The sequence below is a fragment of the Suricata suricatta genome, chromosome 5, assembly GCF_006229205.1.
Source record: "Suricata suricatta isolate VVHF042 chromosome 5, meerkat_22Aug2017_6uvM2_HiC, whole genome shotgun sequence".
Taxonomy (NCBI): domain Eukaryota; kingdom Metazoa; phylum Chordata; class Mammalia; order Carnivora; family Herpestidae; genus Suricata; species Suricata suricatta.
Genome location: NC_043704.1, coordinates 115,477,252 through 115,499,119, shown reverse-complemented (window position 1 = coordinate 115,499,119; position 21,868 = coordinate 115,477,252). Strand labels below are relative to the sequence as shown.

The following is a 21,868-nucleotide window of genomic DNA, read 5'->3' as shown; positions in this document are numbered from 1 at the left end:
ATTTATTTTTATTTCCTCTCCTCTTAGCTCACAGAAGATCAATAGGGGACAATGTGAAAAATCAATGAAGTCTAGAGTCAGAGTTAGTTCAGGAGCACCTGATTCAGCCAAGCAGTCAGAGCACAAGGTGATCCACTGGAAATGTTATGCCCAAGTTTGTAATATCGCCCCAAAAAAAGACCAGAGACTACCAGGGAGACTGAGTCACACCCTCAAAAGCAAAGGACTTTATTACAGGCTTAAGCTCAGGCTCACAGACTCCACCAACCTGTTGGCCACGTGGAGAGAGAGCCCCGAACAAAGGCAGGGTAGGGCTTTTATGAGTTTGGGAAGGGGAGTTACAGGAAATGACGACACAAGTACAGTGATCCAATCTCTAACCCCCCATCAATACTGGCAGTTGTGGGAGCCAATCACAACATTTAGATTATTGACCAATCAGAGTGGGCCCAGGACCCTTAGGTAGGGCGTGACTAGGCCCGCCCCTAGAAAGGTCAAAGGTGTCAGCTGATTGGGCGCCCCAGGAGTTGTCCCTCCTTAATGTATGCCCTTTCATATGGAGAGGCCAGCACCTTCCCCTTTAAGTGCAGGGGAAGGCTGAATCGGACCTGCGTCCTTACAGAAGGAAAGGCAATCAAGAAGGATATGTGTCCACATCTGAACACACAAGAGCTGGAGTAAATTAGCACTATGGCAGTCCACCTCCCTTCAACAACTAATGCAGGAAGAAATTGCGTTAATCCTCAAAGAATCAAAACAGAGATTATTAACTTTCATAGTTTGTCTGAATCACCCAGTTTTTGTCCCACAGGAATTCTGTCCTCACTGCTGCACTTACTGGCCCTTTGCTGATTATGAAAAAAATATTATTGTGACTTCTCTTTCCTACCACAAACACATTTTTAAGAATATATTTATTTTTACAGTTAAACTCTCTGGAACTGTTTGAATGTAAGTTATTTTGTCTACTCAAAACCAACTACTGTATCAGTTGTAAAGGAGTCTGACCACTTCTATACTGATTTTATTATTAGTTCAAGCCCATGTCCCCTAGTGAACATACATTAGGAGTTTACAAAGTAGGTAAAAAATAGAAAACAAATTGTTTCCTCAGTACTAACTGGAAATAATGCTAGCTATCCTTTATTTCAGAAATAAGGTATCTAACCATGGAGGAGGGGAAGGGGAAAAGTAATTGAGAGGGAGGGAGGCAAATCATAAGAGACTCTTAAATACTGAGAACAAACTGAGGGTTGATGGGAGTGGGGGAGAGGGGAAAAGGGGTGATAGACATGGAGGACGGCCCTTGTTGATATGAGCACTGGGCGTTATATGGAAACCAACTTGACAATAAACTATAAAATAAAAAAAAGAAGGTATCTAATTCTTTTTTTTTAAATATCATTATCAAAATAAAAAAGAAATTCCTAAAAATATTCAATGTTATTATTTTTATTCATATTAGCCTTTAAGTGAAAGCATGGATTTTTTAAAAAGAATTCAAGTTCCTACTTCTTGTAAAATTTAGAACTTATTAGTTATCTATATTGACCACAAGATGGGGCTGTGATGTCACAATTTGGCAAGATTTATAGATAAACTATGAAAATAACTAAATGAAGCAAAGTTTAATAGGATGATCTTATTTTAAATATGCATATATTTTCAATTAACCAATTATCTAATCATTAATGTTCAACAAAAGAAAATCACGCATTAATTTGTCCATTTCTCATTTGGAAGTTATTGAGCTTTTTCCGAACAAGATTCTCCTATGTAGCTGCAAAATTATATGTCACAATGTAATATCTTTAAGGATTCCTTCTATCATTTCACATTGAATTTTTAAAAGAAAATATGATGAACTTAAACCAGTGTTAAGAAAAAATGTCTTTTAAAAGTATCTTTTTAATTACTTTATAATTAAGCATAAAGAAATTCATTCCTCATTACAAATCTTCGTGAAATTTTTTTCTTCTTTTCCATCTCTTAACTTCTTTTTGTATCTAATACAGTTGACCCTTGAACAATACAGGTTTGAACTACACATGTTCACTTATACGTGAGATTTTTAGATACAGTTCAGTACTGTAAATGCATTTTCTTCTTCTTATGATTCTTTTAATAACATCTTTTCTTTACTTTAAGAATACAGTATGTAATACATAAAACAAAAAAATGCGTCAGACTTTATATTGTCAGTAAGGCTTCCAATCCACAGTACATTATTAGTATAATTTTGAGGGAGTCAAAAGATATACAGGGATTGGGTGGGGAATGGGGGTCAGAGGGTGGTCTTGGCATCCCTAATCCCTGCACTGTTCAGGAGTCAACTGCATTTACTTTGGAGTGAGGATAATTTGAAGGAAACAGTATGTTTTTTATGTTATTTATGGTAATTGTGATCCTTCCATTTCATTTGTTGAAACTTCTTTAAGTTGATTACTTCTGTTTTGTTTTAGTAAAGGAGCAAAAATTTCTTTCTAATTTTCAAAAAATTATGAAGATTCAGATTTCTTGTCAACCATTTCTCAGTAGAGACACAACAGCATGCCAAAATAATCAATTAGCTCATTTATTAAAAAAACAAACACCACCACTTCAAAAATCAGCAAAGAAGCTACTTTTCACATGAATATATTCTAATCTATCTTACTATGTTAATAATGATACAAAAATATAATTTAATCCTTAAATTTAAATATTTTTAAATGTTTATTTTTGAAAGAGACAGAGACAGAGCATGAGCAGGGGAGGGGAAGAGACAGATGGACACAGACTCCGAAGCAGGCTCCAGGCTGAGCTGTCAGCACAGAGCCGAAGCGGGGCTCCAACTCACAAACCGTGAGATCGTGACCTGAGCCGAAGTTGGAGGCCCAACCGACTGAGCCACCCAAGGGCCCTGATTTAATCCTTGAAATTAAAAAAAAAAAAAGCTGTCTGGTAGAGTTAAGATTTATAAAGTGCACACATCCCTCATGTGTCTCATCTTTCCGGTTTTCTAATTCCTTTTATTAGAGTAGTTTAGCTATGTTGCACTTTAAAAGCATGTCTACTGGTAGTTTTCTATTCTTCGTATCACTTATTTCTTAATGTAGGTCTTCAAATTTAATGCAAAATTCATTGCTTTCATTAAAGAGTTTTATACATTTTTCCTCTTCTTCTCCCCAAGGGCTTTTTCTTAATAAAGAGTTATTCTAAAAGAAGTCTGTAGCTTGCTATTCTGCAAGACCACAGATAAACAGTGCTGTTTGACAAAGGCTGCTTTCATGAAGCCTTAAAGACTTTAATTTTCCAAAATAGTCAACATCTAGTCAAAGAGAGCTATTTGCAGAGACTGACTCTCAACTGTGACTAAAAGTTGTGTTTGGCTTTCCTGCAACTGGAAGAGAAATGTTTAATAGGCCACTCCATATTCCAAATGAATGACAGACCCCCAAAATGTCATACAAGATGGACTTAGCAAGCAGAGATATTAGTAAGTGCAGATGACAGATAAGAAAATAGGAATCAAGGAATATATAAAGAGATTCTGTCATTAGTGTGGACAGAATGGACTCAATTCATATGTTAATTGTTTTCCATACTTTTATTCTGTAAAGGGGTATTTGGTCTCTTAGATAACTTACCAAGTAAATTATTAATGTTTTTCAAAAATGAAGCAGAATAAAGAAAACTAACATACTGGACTATTATTAAAGTATCTGTATTAAGTGAAACCATTCACATTCAGTTCTATGCACAGTAAGAATTAGAAAGAAAGCCACCATGATGAACATTTAAATCTCTTTGGGAAAATGTTACATACGCACGCACGCACACACACACCTGTAAACACAAATATTTACTATTGACATCAATATACTTCCATTTATTCAAATTAAATTAATTATGAGAATTCTTTTTTCTACTTTTTCTTTATATTAAATAATACACAAATATATATCTACAGTAAAAAATTTCAGTTCCACAAAACAGTAAAAATAGCAGTGATATGACCTAGCAATCCTACTTCTGGGAGTATATCTGAAACAAAATCTTTATCTCAAAAAGCAATCTGCACCCGCATGTTCACTGCAGCAGCAGGATTTATAAAAGCCAAGACATGAAAACAACCTAAGTGTTCAATGATGGATGAATGGATAAAGAAAATGCGGTATATACGCAATGGAGTTGTATTCAATCTTTAAAAAGGAGAAAATACTACCATTTGTGATATCATGATAGACCCTTGAAGGCATTATGGAAAGTGAAATAAACCAGAGAAATATAAACACTGTATGATATCACTTACATGTGCATTTAAAAAATATGAACTCACAGAAACAGAGAACAGATCAGTGGTGGCAAGTGGTGAGTGTATGTCAAGTGACAGTTTTCCCGATCCATCCAATCCTACCTATTTTCTGTATCTTTTCTGATCTACATGAGAATATTTCACACTTTCCCTGATTATGAATTGTTCTTTTTAAAAGTATATTTCATTGGTGCAGCCGCTCTGGAAACGTGTGGAGGTTCCTCAAAAAACTATCCATAGAGCTCCCTTATGACCAAGCAATAGCCCTGCTAGGGATTTACCCAAGGGATACAGAAGTGCTGATGCATAGGAGCACATGTAGCCCAATGTTCATAGCAGCACTGTCAACAATAGCCAAATCATGGAAAGAGCCTAAATGTCCATCACCTGATGAGTGGATCAAGAAGATGTGGTATATATACACAACGGAGTATTACATGGCAACGAGAAAGAATGAAATATGGCCATTTGTAGGAAAGTGGATGGACCTCAAGGGTGTCATGCTAAGCGAAATAGGCAGAGAAGGACAGATACCAAATGTTTGCATTCATAAATTAACAGAAGAACAGGAGAAACCTAATGGAGGACCAGGGGGAGGGGAAGAGGGAAAGAGAGTTGGGGAGAGAGAGGGACACAAAACCTGAGAAACCATTGAATATTGAAAACGAACTGAGGGCTGAAGGGGGAGGGGGAGGGGGAAAGAGGTGGTGGTGATGGAGGAGGGCACTTGTGGGAAAAGAGCAGTGGGTGTTATATGGAAACTAATTTGACAATAAACTATTTAAAAAATAAATAAATAAAATAAAAGTATATTTCATATCATTTCATGAAGCCTGAGATAAGAGGAAAGATAGAAAATACTCAGTTGACTGCCTTGATCCCATTTCTAAAAACATGGCATGAAATTAAAAGTTACTATAGGTTGCCACTTGTGCATACCACAACCAAAAAGAAACAGGATCTCGTAGATCTTTCTTCTGAAATGTATCACAAGTGATATTAAGCTGGTTTGCACTGGTAGACTCTGGTTTTTGTAACCAGAATCTGCTCTGATGGGCTGACACCCAAGACTTACCAGTTGTTATATATTTAGAATGCTATCCCTGACGTACAGTAATGTAATTTAGAAATAATTATGAACATGTCTCTTCAACAAAGTTGATGGACTGTAGGAGTTTACTTCGAGTAGTAAGTGCCACCAAAGGAAAGAGGTAGAACCCAACCTCCTTATTTTCTAAGTCTATTTTCCAGCATTTATATTATCTTGGTCATCACCAAGATAATATAATTTTCTCAGTGCTTGGAACAGTGCATGGCCCATAGTAGAGACTTAAAAACACCACAAAGTTTTTGAATAAACATTTTGTCACTATTTCCTCACTTGTAAAATCATTAGATCAATCCCTAGGCATTTTCAGATTGAAGATATGACATTTCAAATCATAATTCAGTAAGGAGAGTTTTCATTAAGTTATAGTATCAGTAAATGTACCAAGCAAAATTTAAAAAAATCATAGCCTATTATATCCAGATATTTGGATACTCCATCATGCCCCATTCTCTTCAAAAGATAAATCACTAATAATAAAGAGACCAACAGAAACTTATTTTAAATTACTTTATTTTTCATAAGTTTCTAACACATGGTGTTAGAAAAATAATTTTGGCACCATGACTTAAAGTTTTTTTTCAAGTTTAACCTTTAAATTAAAAACAGTAGCTACAATAAGTATATTTAAACTGCACTCAGAAAAATGGTGAAAAATCAAGTCACAATTTTTTTTGTGTGTGTGCTGGGGAATTTTATTTAAAGTGGGATCAAGAAAAGATCAAAAGAGTAAGAAGGATAAAATGGGAACTGCACTGGGAAGACACAAAGGTAAGGGAGACAAAGGGCAAGGAGAAGAAGTAAGGCTCACCAACTTTGTATTCCTGATATAAAATTCAAGTACTGAACAAAGTTTTTCAAAAATCATAAAAGGCTACTACTAATCTCATGAAATTTTCTTTTCCTCATTGTTTTCTAGAATTAAAATCAAAAGTCTGTTTTGACTTAAGGACACTTGCTGGTCTTACGTTGATACTTGATATACTTTCAGAAATGGAAAGGCTTGAAAACTTTCCTAAATCTAATACCTACTCAATATAATCCACCTTGGAAAATTCACCTGAAGGAATATAGGGCTTGATTTTTAATACAGATATAATCCAAAAAATCTGTCTAACAATCTAAACAGAAATGTTTTCAACTGACTCTGCACCTCATTTGTGTTTTGTACTAAAAATCTTGAGGAAAAACATTGTGTAATATTTATTGTTCTTTGTATTCCTTCAGTAACTTACTAGAAGAGGTACCTGCATAGATCATTAAAAAAGTACTTGTATAATTAGTTGTATACAAATTCAATTGTAACTCCAGTTTTCCAATGATTCAAAATTATCAATATTCATGTATATTTGCTTTGTCTACATGTTGATAAAAAACATTCTTCCCAAGATTTTTTCATAATAAAATATTACTAGTCTCACTTGTCACTTGTACATTTGTAGCTGAATAGTTTATCAAATGCAACATTAATTCAGAAAGTTGTCATTATTCTCAGAGACAACAGACATAGAAATAAATATTTGCTTTTACTCTTTTCTTTTCTTCTTCAATCTGTGTTTTAAGGCTCAGAGCAGACATTATGAAATATCAAACAATATTTTACAAGAAGTTTTTCAAACATTTGGCCCAAAGTGAAGTTGTTCTGTTGAAGTTATTTAAATAGTCCTCTCATCTTCTCAAGCACAACTCCAAAGACCTGTTCATCCATTCCAAAAGAAAAGTTAATTTCTCTGAAAAGTAGGTAACCTAGGGGTCTATAAATGACACTGCAATGTATCTCGTTCCATTTCTAACAGGAAGTCCTTCATGCAAATGTGTGAGTCTCCCTGGATGCATGAAGCTCCAGCCTTTTCTGGGTGATTCAATAGAGCAGTTATACCTCAGAAATTTGCATCCGCCTCCCTAGAAGAGATGAAACAAATACATGTATTAGCTTATTGTTTAATTTTTAATCGGTGGCAAAATTCAAATTATACCATCTAAGCAGAATGTAAAAAATATAAGGCAAAAGCCGTATTATCATAATGACATATTTCTTTTAAAAAATGTAAAAAAAAATCAAAGCCATAATTACTTGAAAATCTTCTCCCACATTATTGAGTGCAATGTTGATGGTAAATGTAGAAGCGTCATGATGAGGGCGAAGAGAGCGCTGCCTTTCAGGGGAGTATTTTACTACAAAATTCAGTAGTGCAAACCCCTAAAAAAAAGCAAAGTAAACCAGTGGATTTGTTTATTAATAAAAATATAAAATAGCACATTTGTGTAAAAACTAGTAGGAGGTACACAGGAGGAATGGGAGCATAACTACCTTTGTATAATAACCTGCAAAGACCTTCAGTGTAACGGGTGCAATAAACTCCCGGATAAAATGAAGCCATACATTCTCCAGATCAATTTGCTTCATGTGGATATCATCAGTCGGGACATTTTCATAACCACCAGATATACGGCTATCCTAGAAACAGCATCAATGATGTCATAAAGTGCAGTCCACATGCAATTCACATTTATATTACCTTGGATTTTTTTTTCAACCACAAGATCATAATAGACAATAAAAATAACAGTTGTTCAGTTATGGTGTACCATCTGCTTTAATTGCAAAACCATCAAAATAACTTAGATAACGTGGCTTTGCAAAGTATCAATGATGAAGCCAAGTATTGCAGAATCAGTGGACTCCTTTCTTACTTATTAATATACATTAATAAAACTTATTTCCAAAGCCCTTTAATGCCCCTTAAAAAGTTAGCTTTCAAGCAGTCTTAGATGCTTGATGGATAAAGACTGTCTGCACTTTGGATCCCCGATCGCTGAAAACAGGCTTTCCCTGCTATGTTCCCGCTTCAATTTTATGATACCTAAGTCCTTCCGTGATTGCTTTTTATTATCCTATCCCTGCTGACTTTGAGTTCTTCCTTATACTTTAAGCTTTCGTCTCTCTCGGTGGCTAACTAGCTGGGGTATGAAGTCGAGCAGAGGCAGTAATATTAGAGTGTTGTCCTAGAATTCCTTGGTATTGTTTAGGAGTAGGCATCTGTGGATTCTCAGAGGAAAAGAAACACACTGAACCATCAACAGTAATGCTTCCTCTTAAATCTTGGACATTGAATGTAAATTCGATACTGAATTACACCAATGGCATTCAAACAGATTTCTTCTTCCAATGTTTACACACAAGAAAAATCTTTGGCAGTCAACCAGATAAGCTTTGTCTTGGATTTTCACTAGAGCTTACTGTGAAAATGCAGAGAAGAAAAACTGGCCTTAGAGAAGAGTAATACCACACCCGAGGCATATATTTCCTAGATTCCAATCTGTAGACACTGGCCTTTAGAAACCATCTAGTGTAACTGCATACATAAATGAGAAACTGAGGCCAGACAGATTAAATGCTACCGGAGTTCTCTTGACAGCCTTGGCTAGTCCCTGCATTTAGGTCCAGAAGTCAGAGATATTTGACAAAACAGACAAATCTCCTCAAAATTCTCTAAATATCCACCCCCACTCCTATCCAACATACACATTGTAGTTCTTTGTGTGAAATTACAACTTACATGATGTTTTCCCCCAGACCACTGGCCATAATGCTCCATTTCCTCCACCAATTCATCACAGGCTTTTTCAGAAAAGATGGGAAACCAAAAGACATCGGGACAAGGCTATAAAACAAGGCATCATCATGAAAAGAATAATACTTTGTGTCTTTTAACACTAAATAGCATTACAAAAGTAATTGGATGGAATATTCAATATTCATCTCACTTAGATGCCTTTTTAAGAGGCTTGCCCAATATTATTGACATTTATATTACAAATAATACTTCTTTTAATGCTAAGACTTTTTACTTTTTGCATCTTAATATCTGTAAACTTATCTTGGACTCACATTTGACGAGGCAGCCACTGTGATGTAGCTGTAATGCTACAGTGCATGTACACTGGATCAAATTTTCAGTTTCACCCTGTGGGTATGTATGTATCTGTGTGCGTGTACACGTGTGCACTTAGCTGGTGTTGCACTCGAGTTGACTTGCCCTTTCAAATGTTTTTTTTTAATAATTTACACTATGTTTTGCCATTGAAATGAAAGTTATTATGTATATGGTGCTCTACAACATATGATAATATCTATACCTTGATAAGTCTAAAATAGCACTTTCAATATGTCTAAAATTAAAAATTCTAAATGACTAGAAAACATTGTGTCATCGTTTAATTGGTAGTATTTTGATCCTTTCTTGCAGTACACAAAATAACAGCATCTCAGAATCAAAGATGCCTTACATTCTCTGAAATAAGGTATCAGCAACAGTTTGAAACACTAATCTAAAATAGAGTTCATTTTTTAGAAGATCTCTTTGAGAAGAGACTCTTAAAGATCAATTTCCTTCAAAGATACACTTTTACCGAATGAGGCCTACACCAGAGATTTGCGAAAGGTTCCTTATTTTTAGGGGTTTGGGATAGCTGTAACATTTGGAAGTATTCACAAAAAAAGGGAATGATCTTAAAATTATGGTTGATCTCCATTTTTGCAACTATATGACCCTTAAGGTTAATTAAGCCACATGATTTTTATCTATAAGATGGCTTCTCCACTTTCATAAAATCCTCTGATAAAGCAGTATTGGATTAATATTGTTCCCTTCTGGAAAACATAGCAAAAGTATGCTATACATCATCAAAATTATAAATACAAACCTGTTCAACTATATTTTCAGTGAAAATCTTTGAATAATCCCGATTTATATACTTTTCCTTCCAGTCCTACCAAAAAAAAATCAATTGCACAGATTAAAGCAAATACCTTTTAATAAATAATAGAAAATATAAAGTACATGCATTTTAGAAATTGGTAAATTTATAAGTGACTATGTGTATTGGACAAAAAAGAAATGTTCAGAAACCCTGGTTTATGCTTTTTAAACTTTGTCTGACTCTGTACATGTTCACATCATTCTATGAAACATGACATTTTTATTTATAAAGTTTTAGACCTCAAGATTTTAAAACTTGAATAATCTTATAACAATTATATTTGCATGCTGTGTTCTATGCATAAACACAGGGATAGGTAAATATGGACTTAAAAGTTAATGATAAAGAGCAAAATCCTAACGAATACTAGTAAAATTACGCAATTAACCAACTAGGGTCTTATTCATATATACAGGACTTTAATAGCAAATTACTCTAAAATAGTTTTGACATTTTAAAATGTATTTAAATTTTCTCTCTTCGCTTCAGTTTTTATTATGTAGTAACAGAATGATCATAGGATACTAATACTTTCATATCTTTTGGTTACTGACATTAAGGTATAGAACCATACATTAAGAAATAGTCTGTCTCCACGCTAATTCAAGAAACTGATGCTTCTTTGACTAATCTCTGATACATAAACAACAAACTAACTTATCTCAATTTTTGTCAATATCAGCTAAGGAATTCTCTTCCTGAGTCAAGTATTTTATTTAAAAATCACATATTTAAAGGGTATAACTGAAAATATGGAGTGACTGAGTATCAAAAAAATCTCTTCTTAAATGTATTTAGACAAGTTTAACAAAATTCTTGATTTTCTCTTTACAAAGTATAAACATAGAGAACCAGAAGGGAAGACTTGAGATATAGACTCAAAATAATTCCAATCAAAATATGTTTCAAAAAATATTTTGTCTGAAAATACCTTTTGAGCCCATATTTCAGAGAAGCCCTGATAACATGTATGCCGTTCTTAGATTTCACACATCTCTGCTTATATGTAGATCATACGAAAGAACCAAAGTTATCTTCAAATCCTTTAATAAATTTCATTCATTCATAGTATAGAATTACAAGAATAAAATTATTATTTCATTAATCCCTTCAATACTGATTAGTTCTCGGATTTCAAAATATGGGGGAAATAGGAAAAAATAATCATTTATAATATTTCAGAATCTTTAAGTATTTTTTAAGCATCATTATTGAGTTTTTGAAGTTAAAGAAAAAAGCCCTAAGATCTTATTACATTAAGGCATTTTAGATCACCTTTCAAATACCATTTAACAAACTCTTACTTTAACTAATTTCTTAGAAGTTCTGATAATGTGACAATGGTCAAATATTTTGCTATGGGACATCCCTCATGAGACATACTGATGTGGTTAATTTACTAAAAACTACACAAAGCCATAGAAAGAAAGAAAAGCAGTTCCAACTTATTTCTGATGTTTTCATATTCTTCAAAGTTACGAATTCTGACACAAATGTCTACCATTCAGGGTATAATTTGGGACATTTTTTCAGGAGCTAATATTCCCCAAGAAACAAAATAATTCTATTCCTCAAAAGAACCAAAAGACTCAGTGCCAATGTAAAATATATGATTCCACCCTCACCATTTAAAAAGCCTCTTTTTAATTATACTCTTGTGAAAGATGAAGATCTGTAGCTCATAAGAAACAAAAACACTTTTAAAATACAAAAGTGTCTGAAGGTATTCTTTTTCTATTCCACAGTCTTCAGAGACTTTGAATTTACTATTCCTGGATGTCAACTACTCCTATGAAATAAAAGGCAATTCTGATCAGGTGGATTGAGTCTTTTAATTTAAAACTTTTACTACTGGCAAGAGGAAAGCTGTAAACAGTAGCATTCCAGAGATGAATGCTAAAGAGAGTATTTTCCCTAGAACAAATGTTCCAATTTGACGGAACAGACTCCAGCAAGACAAAAAAGGAGTGAATTCCTTTATGATTCAGATCTTTATGAAATAATTTTAAAGTTTAGAAGGAAATAGTTTCCTCAACCTAAGACTTTCTATTATATGCTGAATCCACTTACTCTGCAATTTTCTCTGGCTGTCTTTGGTGTACATTCAAAAAATTGTTATAAAAAATAAGATAACATAAAATGTATTTTCCCTAACTTCTTGAATTCTCTTCTTGAAAATCAAAAAAAATAACATTTTCATAAGTGAGCTACTTGTAAACAGTTTTTCGGAAATTACAATAAAAAATTTGATGACACTTTTGAATATATAAAATAGAAATATTAAGAGAAACTGATAATTCCTTTCCTCATACTTAATATATGTCTATATTTTTTAAATTCGTGGTCAGGAAATATAACCAATTGTAGCTTTAAAAATACTTAATATTATTATATTAAATTACTGTAATTAAATCATTATAATTAATATTGTTATACCTATATTATTTTTAAAAGCTACAATTGATTATATTTTAAAAGTTTAAAAAAAAATTTTTAATGTTTATTTATTTTTGAGGTAGAAAAAGAGAGATAGAGCACCAGCGAGGGAAGAGGAGAAAGAGAGGGAGACACAGAATCCAAGGCAGGCTCCAGGCTCTGGGCTGATCAGCACAGAGCCTGACACAGGGCTCAGTCCCACAAACTGTGAGACCATGACCTGAGGCAACATTGGACACTCAACCAACTGAACCACTCAAGCGCCCCAAAACTTTTTTAAACTTTAACTTTTTAAAAGCTTCTTATATTTTCATGTTATTACCCAATTGATTTAAATCCAAAAATAAGAAATAAATGAAGTTGAGTATGAAATACATACCACAGGATTTTCAAAAATCTGCCAGAGGTCGTTGTTATAATGAGAAGTATTATAATTAGCAGTTGATAAAAGTCTTCCAAATTCATGTCTATTAGAAATGTACATAAACACCCCCTATGTGCCAAAGAATAACAGCATTAACAATCTTAGAGGAAAGTACAAGAAAATAAACTTAACCATAGGAAAAATATATAGAAGATAATAATTTCAACTTTTATATCTCATTCCCGAACATGCATTTTGTTTTTCATATAAAACATGCATGATTGAAAATAAAAAATAAAATTTTTATTAATAATGAATTCAGGCACCACACAAAACTAATTGATAGCACTGACACTCAACTGAAAAAAAGAAGAGGAAGAATGACTGTTTTTGTCCCTTTCTCATTGATCCTAGATGTAGACATCAGGGGGGAAAAAAATCCTGTTTGAAAGCAGAAATATTTTTGAGACACCAAGTGCAATGAATTGTACCTCTTTTGGTTTCTTTCCCTTTCAAAGAAGACGTCACATTTTGAACAAAAATTCAATATTTTTACATCAAACTATTTCATTCTCTTATTGTCCTGATGTTTAAAAACTGAACACGGAAATTACTTGCTCATTAAAGGCAGCTAAAGAAAATCAGTCTCGTTTCCTTGCCTTAAACCAAATAAATGTGGCAAAAACCACTATGGTAAGGTTGTTTCTTTTTGTACCTGTTTTAATGGTAAAAAGGTTAGTTATTAATAAAAAAAGCAATAATGATCTCATCTTAATCAAAATGTACTTTATACTTACTCCTACTTCTTCTCTCCCTTTATAAAAACAAAACTAGAAAAACCAGTAAAAGAGATTTGGGTTTAACTTTCTCATCTGTCAACCATAAAATGGATACCAGCCTAAAGAACTAAGAGCTGAATACCATACAACGCCCATCCTCAACACACAAAACGTACACACACATACACCAAATAAGAGCCAATGAATACCAACATTTTACCATGCTAAATGGAAAGAAAACTGTTAAAGTCTTTACTGCTAGGCAATATACCATATCTAGTATTAATTAAATAAACAAAAATAAATAAAAATAAATAAAAGTAACACCTTTGGGGGTCTGAGCATTTGGAATGTTTCCGGAGTAGGGGAGTCTTTTTCCCTTTGTAAAGTCTAAAATGAAGAGAAGCACTGGGTAAGTTGACCCGCACACCCATACTCTCTCAGGTATTCTTAGGTAAATAAAATTAGCAGCCCTTGCTCAAAGCTGACGTTCTGAAATGTGTTTCAGAGACAACATGCATAACAAGCAAAGCTTAGAGCGCACACAAAGAAACAACTCCAGCCCTTTCTTTTGTTGTTGCTGTTGTTTTGTTTTTTTTTTGGTCAAACATAATCCAAGCTCATTCCTTAGCAGAATTTTCATTAGACACAAAATTAAGACAAAGGAAAAAATGTGTGAGACAGGCCATTCCAGGATGCGCTGTTGAGTCAAATTAGCAGAAGATGAGCACAAATTACAATCACAAGTACTGAAGATACATACTCAATATAACAATGCACAAAGGTCTGTAGGAAAAACAAATACACTCCGACAACACATGCCTTATTAAACTAGAAAAAAATACTTGCCAACTTTTCTGATTTTTCCCCAAATCAATTTGTATATCTAAATTTGGATAAAATAACCCAATCATTTCTAAAACAGAAAACTATACAGACATGTTTGTTTTAAAACATTTACACATTTTGAAAAACAAACTGTTTTCTACAACCACTGAAATTTTACAATGAAAGTATATTTGTAGAAGAGCGATGTATCATTATTTTTCACATAGATTAAATACACTCCATATCTCAATCCTTCTCCCAATGTAGTGGGGAGAAATGACTTTCTAGCAGTGTGCAGCTTATAACAATAGAGAGAATAATGGAGACATTGATTACAGAACAAAAACAAAAATGTGTTCTTCGTAAATGTGTAAGTGATTATTTCATCCACTTTATCTAATTAATTTAATTAGGTCAAGTCTCCACTATAAAATTTCGAATGAAAGTAAACATGACTTCTTAAAAATGCAAAGCTGATTTGTAACAAATCAGCTGAAATTTTTTTGTTTATGAGTTAGCCTAAGCACAAAACCTAACATTTTGCAAACTATTCCTATAAATAAGTGTTCACTAATTATTCTCCATAACTATTCCCAATTTTTCAATACATAACCAAAAAAATTGGCTAGTACTTACAAATTAGAAAGAAAAGGAGCATCAAAACACAATGATGCATCAACTGGTAAAGCAAGCCGTTTTATGAGAACATTCCAGCAAGCCATCGCTGCACACCCTACCATTTCTCTGGCGTTTCGGCAAAGGGCCATATCAGGATCCAATTTATCACGAACAAAGTAGTTCCTTTCATTCATCTCTGATCGAAGCGTCCTTCCCTTAATTAAGTACACATTAGCCATGTATGGAACATTCCATAGCCCTCTGAAAGTAAAGACAAGACATTCCCAAATACCAGAAATAAAAAACTATTTAAAGGCTTATTTTTATGTTTTTAAAATAAATGCCCTGTATGTTTTTAAATTTTGTATATATAAATTATTGAATGAAATTACATGCAAATGCATAAAATATATACATTTTATATTTAAAACACTTATACACACACATCTATGATATGACTCGTGACACACTACATTTTTATATGATAAATCACCATCTCCCTATATAAACTACATTTTAAGGTTGTTATCTGTTTAGCATTTTGACTATAATCCTTAACTTCATCATCATAGAGTATAACACAGAACGTATTTCCACTTAGCATTAAATAGATTGATGGTAAAAATACTCACATGCACCCTGTGATTTACTACAACTGGCTCACACTGGCTCCCAGAGCACTTAGCTTCACTCCCAAGTCTATACTACTCAGTGACTCCCTGTTGGAAGCTTGAAGTCAGCCGTGGCAGAGCATTTATACCACAGAAACTGGCCAACACTACAAATCAGGGCACCCCTTAACCCCAAGATCCAGTTGTTAGACATCTACCAGCACACTCCTGAATACAACCTAAAATTTTCCTAAAATATATTCTCTTGAAATACACTAAGCCAACTGAAATTTCTGTAAAAAGAGAAGATATGAAAAAATATAGGTAGAAGTACGTGAGCATTGAGAGCCACTATTTTGTCCTTTATTCTTCCCCACATTGGTCTTCTCATTCTGAACATGACTCATTTCCTAAGAATAGCAAGTAAGGTTTCGCCCAAAGGCATATACCTGTTGCCTTTAAAGAACAAAAAGGAAAGATCTTGACCAAGGACATGCAGTTAGATATTAAGAGGAATATGATTTCATTTGTCTTGCTAGATAAGTCTCAAAGGAAATAGCCATAAAAATATACAATGTGTCATCTGATTTCAGAAATTTATAACTGGCAGAGTAGGCAGTGTCTCAGTTTTGAAGATGCACACACACAGACACACACATCAGATGTGTGTGTGTCATAAGACGTCATTCCTTCATGCAGCTTTTGGACATGAAGTGCATTCTTGTATTAACTAGATCAAAAGCCTCTCCCATATTCTTTTCCTTAGACTTTAAACAACAGTGCCAGGAAGCTGCACAAAATATCACCAGGTGCCTAAAGCAACTTAAATGAAATAAATTCTCTATTCTACTTCTGTGAACCCTTATTTCTGCTATACCCACAGACAGTATCAGGCATTTGGTCTATACAAGTCATCACAGAGACAAGAAAAGTACTTTGAAACAACAGTATATAATCTGAATAGTGTTTTCTCAGCTATGATGCTCCTTACCTGAAGCTAACAAAAGCTTTTATCATATTTATATCATTCAAATTTACTATTACTATTTTCACAACCAAAACATCTTTTTAATACTCAACTGTTCAACAGTAAGTGTGTGAGGGTTTTTTACTAATTTAGGGGCACATATCTTTAGTCATGAAAGAATGTTTTCCCTTTTACCTGGGCTGATGCATCTGAGAAATCAGGGAAAGCCCTTAACATACATCTCAGTTAAGATGGACTCTGGTCTATCATCTGTAGAAAAAATAAAGGATCCCTCTCTATATTATCTTAGCAAAAACGCACTATTCCAATTGTGATAATTTTTTAATCTAAAAAATACCAACTGTTGTCTCTGAAATAAATATCAATAATGCACACACTTTGTAGCAAACATATTCTTTTCAAACTCTAGAAATGGAAATCAGATATTGGTGAAGAAGATCATCTTTAAAGCAGAATACCTATTTCACACAAAACTCTTACAATAGGAAATGCTGGAAAGTTATGACCTTTGGTATTTTGTTGTTCACTTATAAATTTTAAAAGATATCAAAAAAATTCATCCTGGTCGCTAGAAAAATTAGCTAAATTCCTTTTCTAAACTTCTAACTAAATCATGCTACTCTTCTGACAGCTATCTTCTGGCTGCCCCTACTAACCATGTAGTGTCTCCTCTATTTCCACAGCAGTAAATTTGTGCCTGTGAAGATTTAGAACTTCAAAAACAGAATCTTTTATTATTAATTTTATACTAGTAGTTCAGGATCCTAAGTGGTCTCCAGGTCTTCAAATTCCCATTAATCATAAAGAAAAAAGGAATAAAAATTCAGGTGATGGTAACAAGACCACATTTTGAGATTGTGGCACTTTACAATAAAAGGGAAGATCAAGTAACTTACACTCTATTCCCTTGAACAATATCCACATAATCTTCTGATCGAGCATAGTATCCATCCGGACTCAAAGCTCCCCAGAAGTTGGACCACAGCTTCCCATGACGAGTTACAAGAGGAGCAATGATCTTTCTAAAGACAGTGTGAGAGAAAAGCAAATCCAAGAAATTACTTATACTTAAGTTACCACAGAATTATGTGTTTTGGGCTTAGCATGACACTTAAAGCACTAAAGTTCATTTAATACACACATAGTCCAAAACACTGAGTTCTACTCCTGAACCCAATATTGCATTGTATGTTAACTAAAAATTAAATAAAAATAAATAAATAAGAAGTGAAGAAAAAGTAAAATAAAAGAAAAATAAGACTTTCTTTCTACTTTTTCTTAAATAGACCAATTTTCAATGATGTTTCTTAAAATGAGTAACAAAAAAAGAAAAATTGAAAATGCTAATGAAAGTATAAAAATGACTTAAAATCAAACTACTTCAATTATTTAATTATGTTAAGTATTTCATAAATTATGCTAAATGAAATAAAATATTTTCGCTGTCATTGAGAAGACATGATAGTCCTTGGTGCACTGAATTATTCCATAAATATTTGCTGAGCAAAAAAACTGAATAAAGATGACCTGAGATTTTTATAAATATGCCAGTTTTCCTAATGTTAAGACCTGAATCACTTTAAAGTATGTTTCCTTTTTTATTTTTTTTACAATTTTTTAAATGGGTTGTGCTAGCCCTGGCAACACTGAACATTCTTATAGTCCTTCAACTACTGTAAAAAACAAAACAGATGGTAATTGCCATAGCGCTCTATCTGACTGCCTACCAGGAAAGTAGTCCCTTCGAGAAAACCACATGTTATAAATTCAAAATATGTCATATTTTTTCCTAGGAAAATCTAATTTATTGTGTGTCAACACTTTCCAAATGAGGTCACAAAATCCTAAGTTCCTCTAGAATTATTTTTAAAATGAAATGAACTATGGTAGTATAAATCTTTTTAAGTTTATTTATTTTGAGAGATAGAGAGAATGCGCACAAAGGGGAAGGGCAGACAGAGAATCCCAAGCAGGCTCTGCAATATCAGTCGAGAGCCCGATGGGGGGCTCTTATCTCAAGAAATGTGAGATCATGACCTGAGCCAAAACCAAGAGTCAGCTGGATGCTTAACTGACAGAGACACTCCGGCACCCCTGGTGGTGTTAGTTTTTAAGAAAATCTCACGCACCTTCATCCATTCAACGATTGATGGATATTTGGACTCTCACCATAGTTTGGCTATTGTTGATAATGCTGCTATAAACATTGCACTGCATGTACCCCTTTGAATCTGTATTTTTGTGTCCTTTGGTAAATAACTAATAGTGCAATTGCTGGATCACAGAGTAGTTTTATTTTTAGTTTATTTAGGAATCTCCATACTGTTCTCCACAGTGGCTATATCAGTCTGCATTCCCACCAACAGTGTAGGAGGGTTCCCCTTTCTCCACATCCTTGCCAACACCTATTGTTTCTTGTGTTACTGATTTTAGCCATTCTGATAAGTGAGAGGTGATATATCATTGTGGTTTTGACTGGTAGTTCCCTGATGATGAGTGATGTTGAGTATCTTTTCCTGTGTCTGTTAGCAATCTGCATGTCTTTTTTGGAAAAGTGTCTAGTCATGTCTTCTGCCCATTTCTTAACTGGATTGTTTGTTATTTGGGTCCTTAGTTTGGTAAGTTCTTTACAGATTTTGGACTCTAACCCTTTATCAGATTTGTCATTTGCAAATATCTTTTCCCATTCCATAAGCTACATTTTAGTTTTGTTGATTGTTTCCTTCACTATTCTTTTTATCTTGATGAGGTCTCAATAGTTCATTTTTGCTTTTGTTTTCCTTGCCTCTGGAGATGTGTTGAGTAAGAAGTTGCTGCGGACAAAGTCAAAGAAGTTGCTGGCTGAGTTCTCCTCTAGGATTTGATGGTTTCCTATCTCACATTTAGGTCTTTCATAAACCATTTTGCATTTATTTTTGTGTATGGTGTGAGAATGGAATAATACTGGAGCACCTGTGTGTCTCACTTGGTTAAGCATCTGACTCTTGATTTTAGCTCAGGTCATAATCTCACACTTGGTGAGATTGAGCCCTGCGTCAGGCTCTCATTTGACAGTAAGGAACCTGCTTGAAATCGTCCTCTTTCTTTGCCCCTCGCCTGCTTGTGCTTTCTCTCTCTCTCTCTCAAAATAAATAAACTTAAAAATATATTTAAAATTAAAAAGAGAGTGGAATATTATTCAGCCATCAAAAACGATACCTTGGCATTTGCAATGACAGGGATGCAGTTAGAATGTATTGTGTTCAGTGAAATAAGTCATAGAAAGACTAATAACATATGATTTCACTCATATGTAGAATTTAAGAATCAAAACCAATAAACATATGGGAAGGGTAGGGGTAAGAGAAGACAGAAGCAAACCATAAGGGACTCTTAGTGATGGAGAACCACTGATGGGTTGACAGAGTGAAGTGGGTAGGCAATGGGCTAGAGGTGTGATGGGTACTGAGGAAGGCACTTGTTGGGATGAGCACTGGGTGTTGTATGTGAGTGATGAATCACTAAATTCTACACCTGAAACCAATATTGCACTTTAAGTTAACTAAAATTTAAATTTAAAAAAAGGAAAAAAGAAAAACATACAACTCCTCCATGAGAAAGTTTATGAACTAGGTATTCCCAACAAAAAACCTACTTCCTAACACTCCAGTCTTGAGAAGACCAGGTGTGCCCTTTCTCTTACCCACAGAAAAGTGAAACACAGTCTGTAAATACACACCTTGCAAAACAGTTATTTTGGTTTACTTTTCTTGGTTCCTTTTAAAATTAAATGTTAACCAGAAACACCTATATTCTGTTTTGTTTAGAATATCTACAATATTAGAAATAATAACATAAATCAGCATCTACATATTATGTTGACTTAAGAAATAATTCAATGGTAATAACTGACAAGATGAAATATATACTAAAAAAAAAAAAAGCTTGTAATTTATAATCCCAGCTGCCTTCCAAAGAAGGTAGGGCAAAGAAATGGAACTCAAACTCTGTCTGCGGTGTGCCTCAGTATTTTTGAGTACTGAAATACAGCAGGCCCCCTTATCCATAGTTTCACTTTCCATGGTTTCAATTACCCGGGGTCAACCATGTCCAGAAGCAGATGATACTCCTTATGACGAATCATCAGGCCAATAGGAACCTAACGCTACGCCTGCATCATTCACCTCACTTCATCTCATCTGTTGACATTTTATCATCTCACATCATCACAAGAAGGGTGAGTGCAGAACAGGAAGATATTTCGAGAGAGAGACCGCATTCACATATTTTATTTTTATTTCATTACAATACTTTGTTGCAATTGTTCTATTTTATTATTGTTGTTACTCTCTTACTGTGACTAATTTAGAAATTAAACTTTAACATAGATATGTATATTTAAGGGGAAAAAAAGTATGTATATTGTTCGGTACTATCTGTGGTTTCAGGCATCCATTGAGGCTCTTGGAACATATGCCCTGCAGAAAAGGGGGGCTGCTGTATCAGGACAGCAGTTGGGGGATAATGAATTATGCTGTATTACTGAAGGAATAAAATTTGGAGCAAGGCAGTAAACATCAGAGTTAAGAAGAAGAGAGGGAAAAGAGAGCTGATGAGATGCTAGAAAGCCAAACGCCCTAAGATGTGACCCCTCCCCTGTCCCTCTAACTTTCAGTCAAGTCTACTAAATCTCACAACACTTTTGGTATATGTAAATTCTTTCTGAAAATTACATGTTTGGATATAGGAGCAAGAACCATAGATAGCATATGAATCAAAACCTTTGATCAGTAACAGAAAGTTATGGAATTGGAGAAATATCCTGAGTTTTAGATGCCAGTTGAGGTACTTATGAGGTAATTTTACTTATTACAAGATATAAAACATTAGATTAATATTAAAGGGGATATACGTTAAATTCATAGTATGAATCCATTAAATACTTCACTAAAAGAACAGTAAGTATGTGCAAAAGTGTCATAGAGTAAAAACACACAAAGATTATTTTTTCAATGTGCATTCCATAATAGTGAATTTAAATCAAATTAAGAGGCAATTAACACTGCAAATTCGAGATAATATTACCGAATTCCACT

General features: G+C 33.9%; 1 protein-coding gene across 2 annotated transcripts in view; it reads right to left on the bottom strand.

The window, feature by feature from the left end:
• Positions 1-6,937: 6,937 nt before the first annotated feature.
• PLOD2 (procollagen-lysine,2-oxoglutarate 5-dioxygenase 2) overlaps positions 6,938-21,868 on the bottom strand; it is a 101,382-nt gene continuing 86,451 nt past the window's right edge. The window contains exons 12-20 of one of the 2 annotated variants that reach the window (XM_029940812.1): positions 17,690-17,815; positions 15,314-15,455; positions 14,076-14,138; positions 12,985-13,098; positions 10,113-10,178; positions 8,966-9,070; positions 7,717-7,863; positions 7,480-7,605; positions 6,938-7,307 (exon numbers count right to left, since the gene is read on the bottom strand). In XM_029940812.1, the coding sequence (XP_029796672.1) occupies positions 7,152-7,307; positions 7,480-7,605; positions 7,717-7,863; positions 8,966-9,070; positions 10,113-10,178; positions 12,985-13,098; positions 14,076-14,138; positions 15,314-15,455; positions 17,690-17,815 (1,045 nt within the window). In that variant the 3' untranslated portion in view covers positions 6,938-7,151. The remainder of the gene's footprint in view (positions 7,308-7,479; positions 7,606-7,716; positions 7,864-8,965; positions 9,071-10,112; positions 10,179-12,984; positions 13,099-14,075; positions 14,139-15,313; positions 15,456-17,689; positions 17,816-21,868) is intronic. The other variant, XM_029940813.1, reaches the window with a different exon arrangement.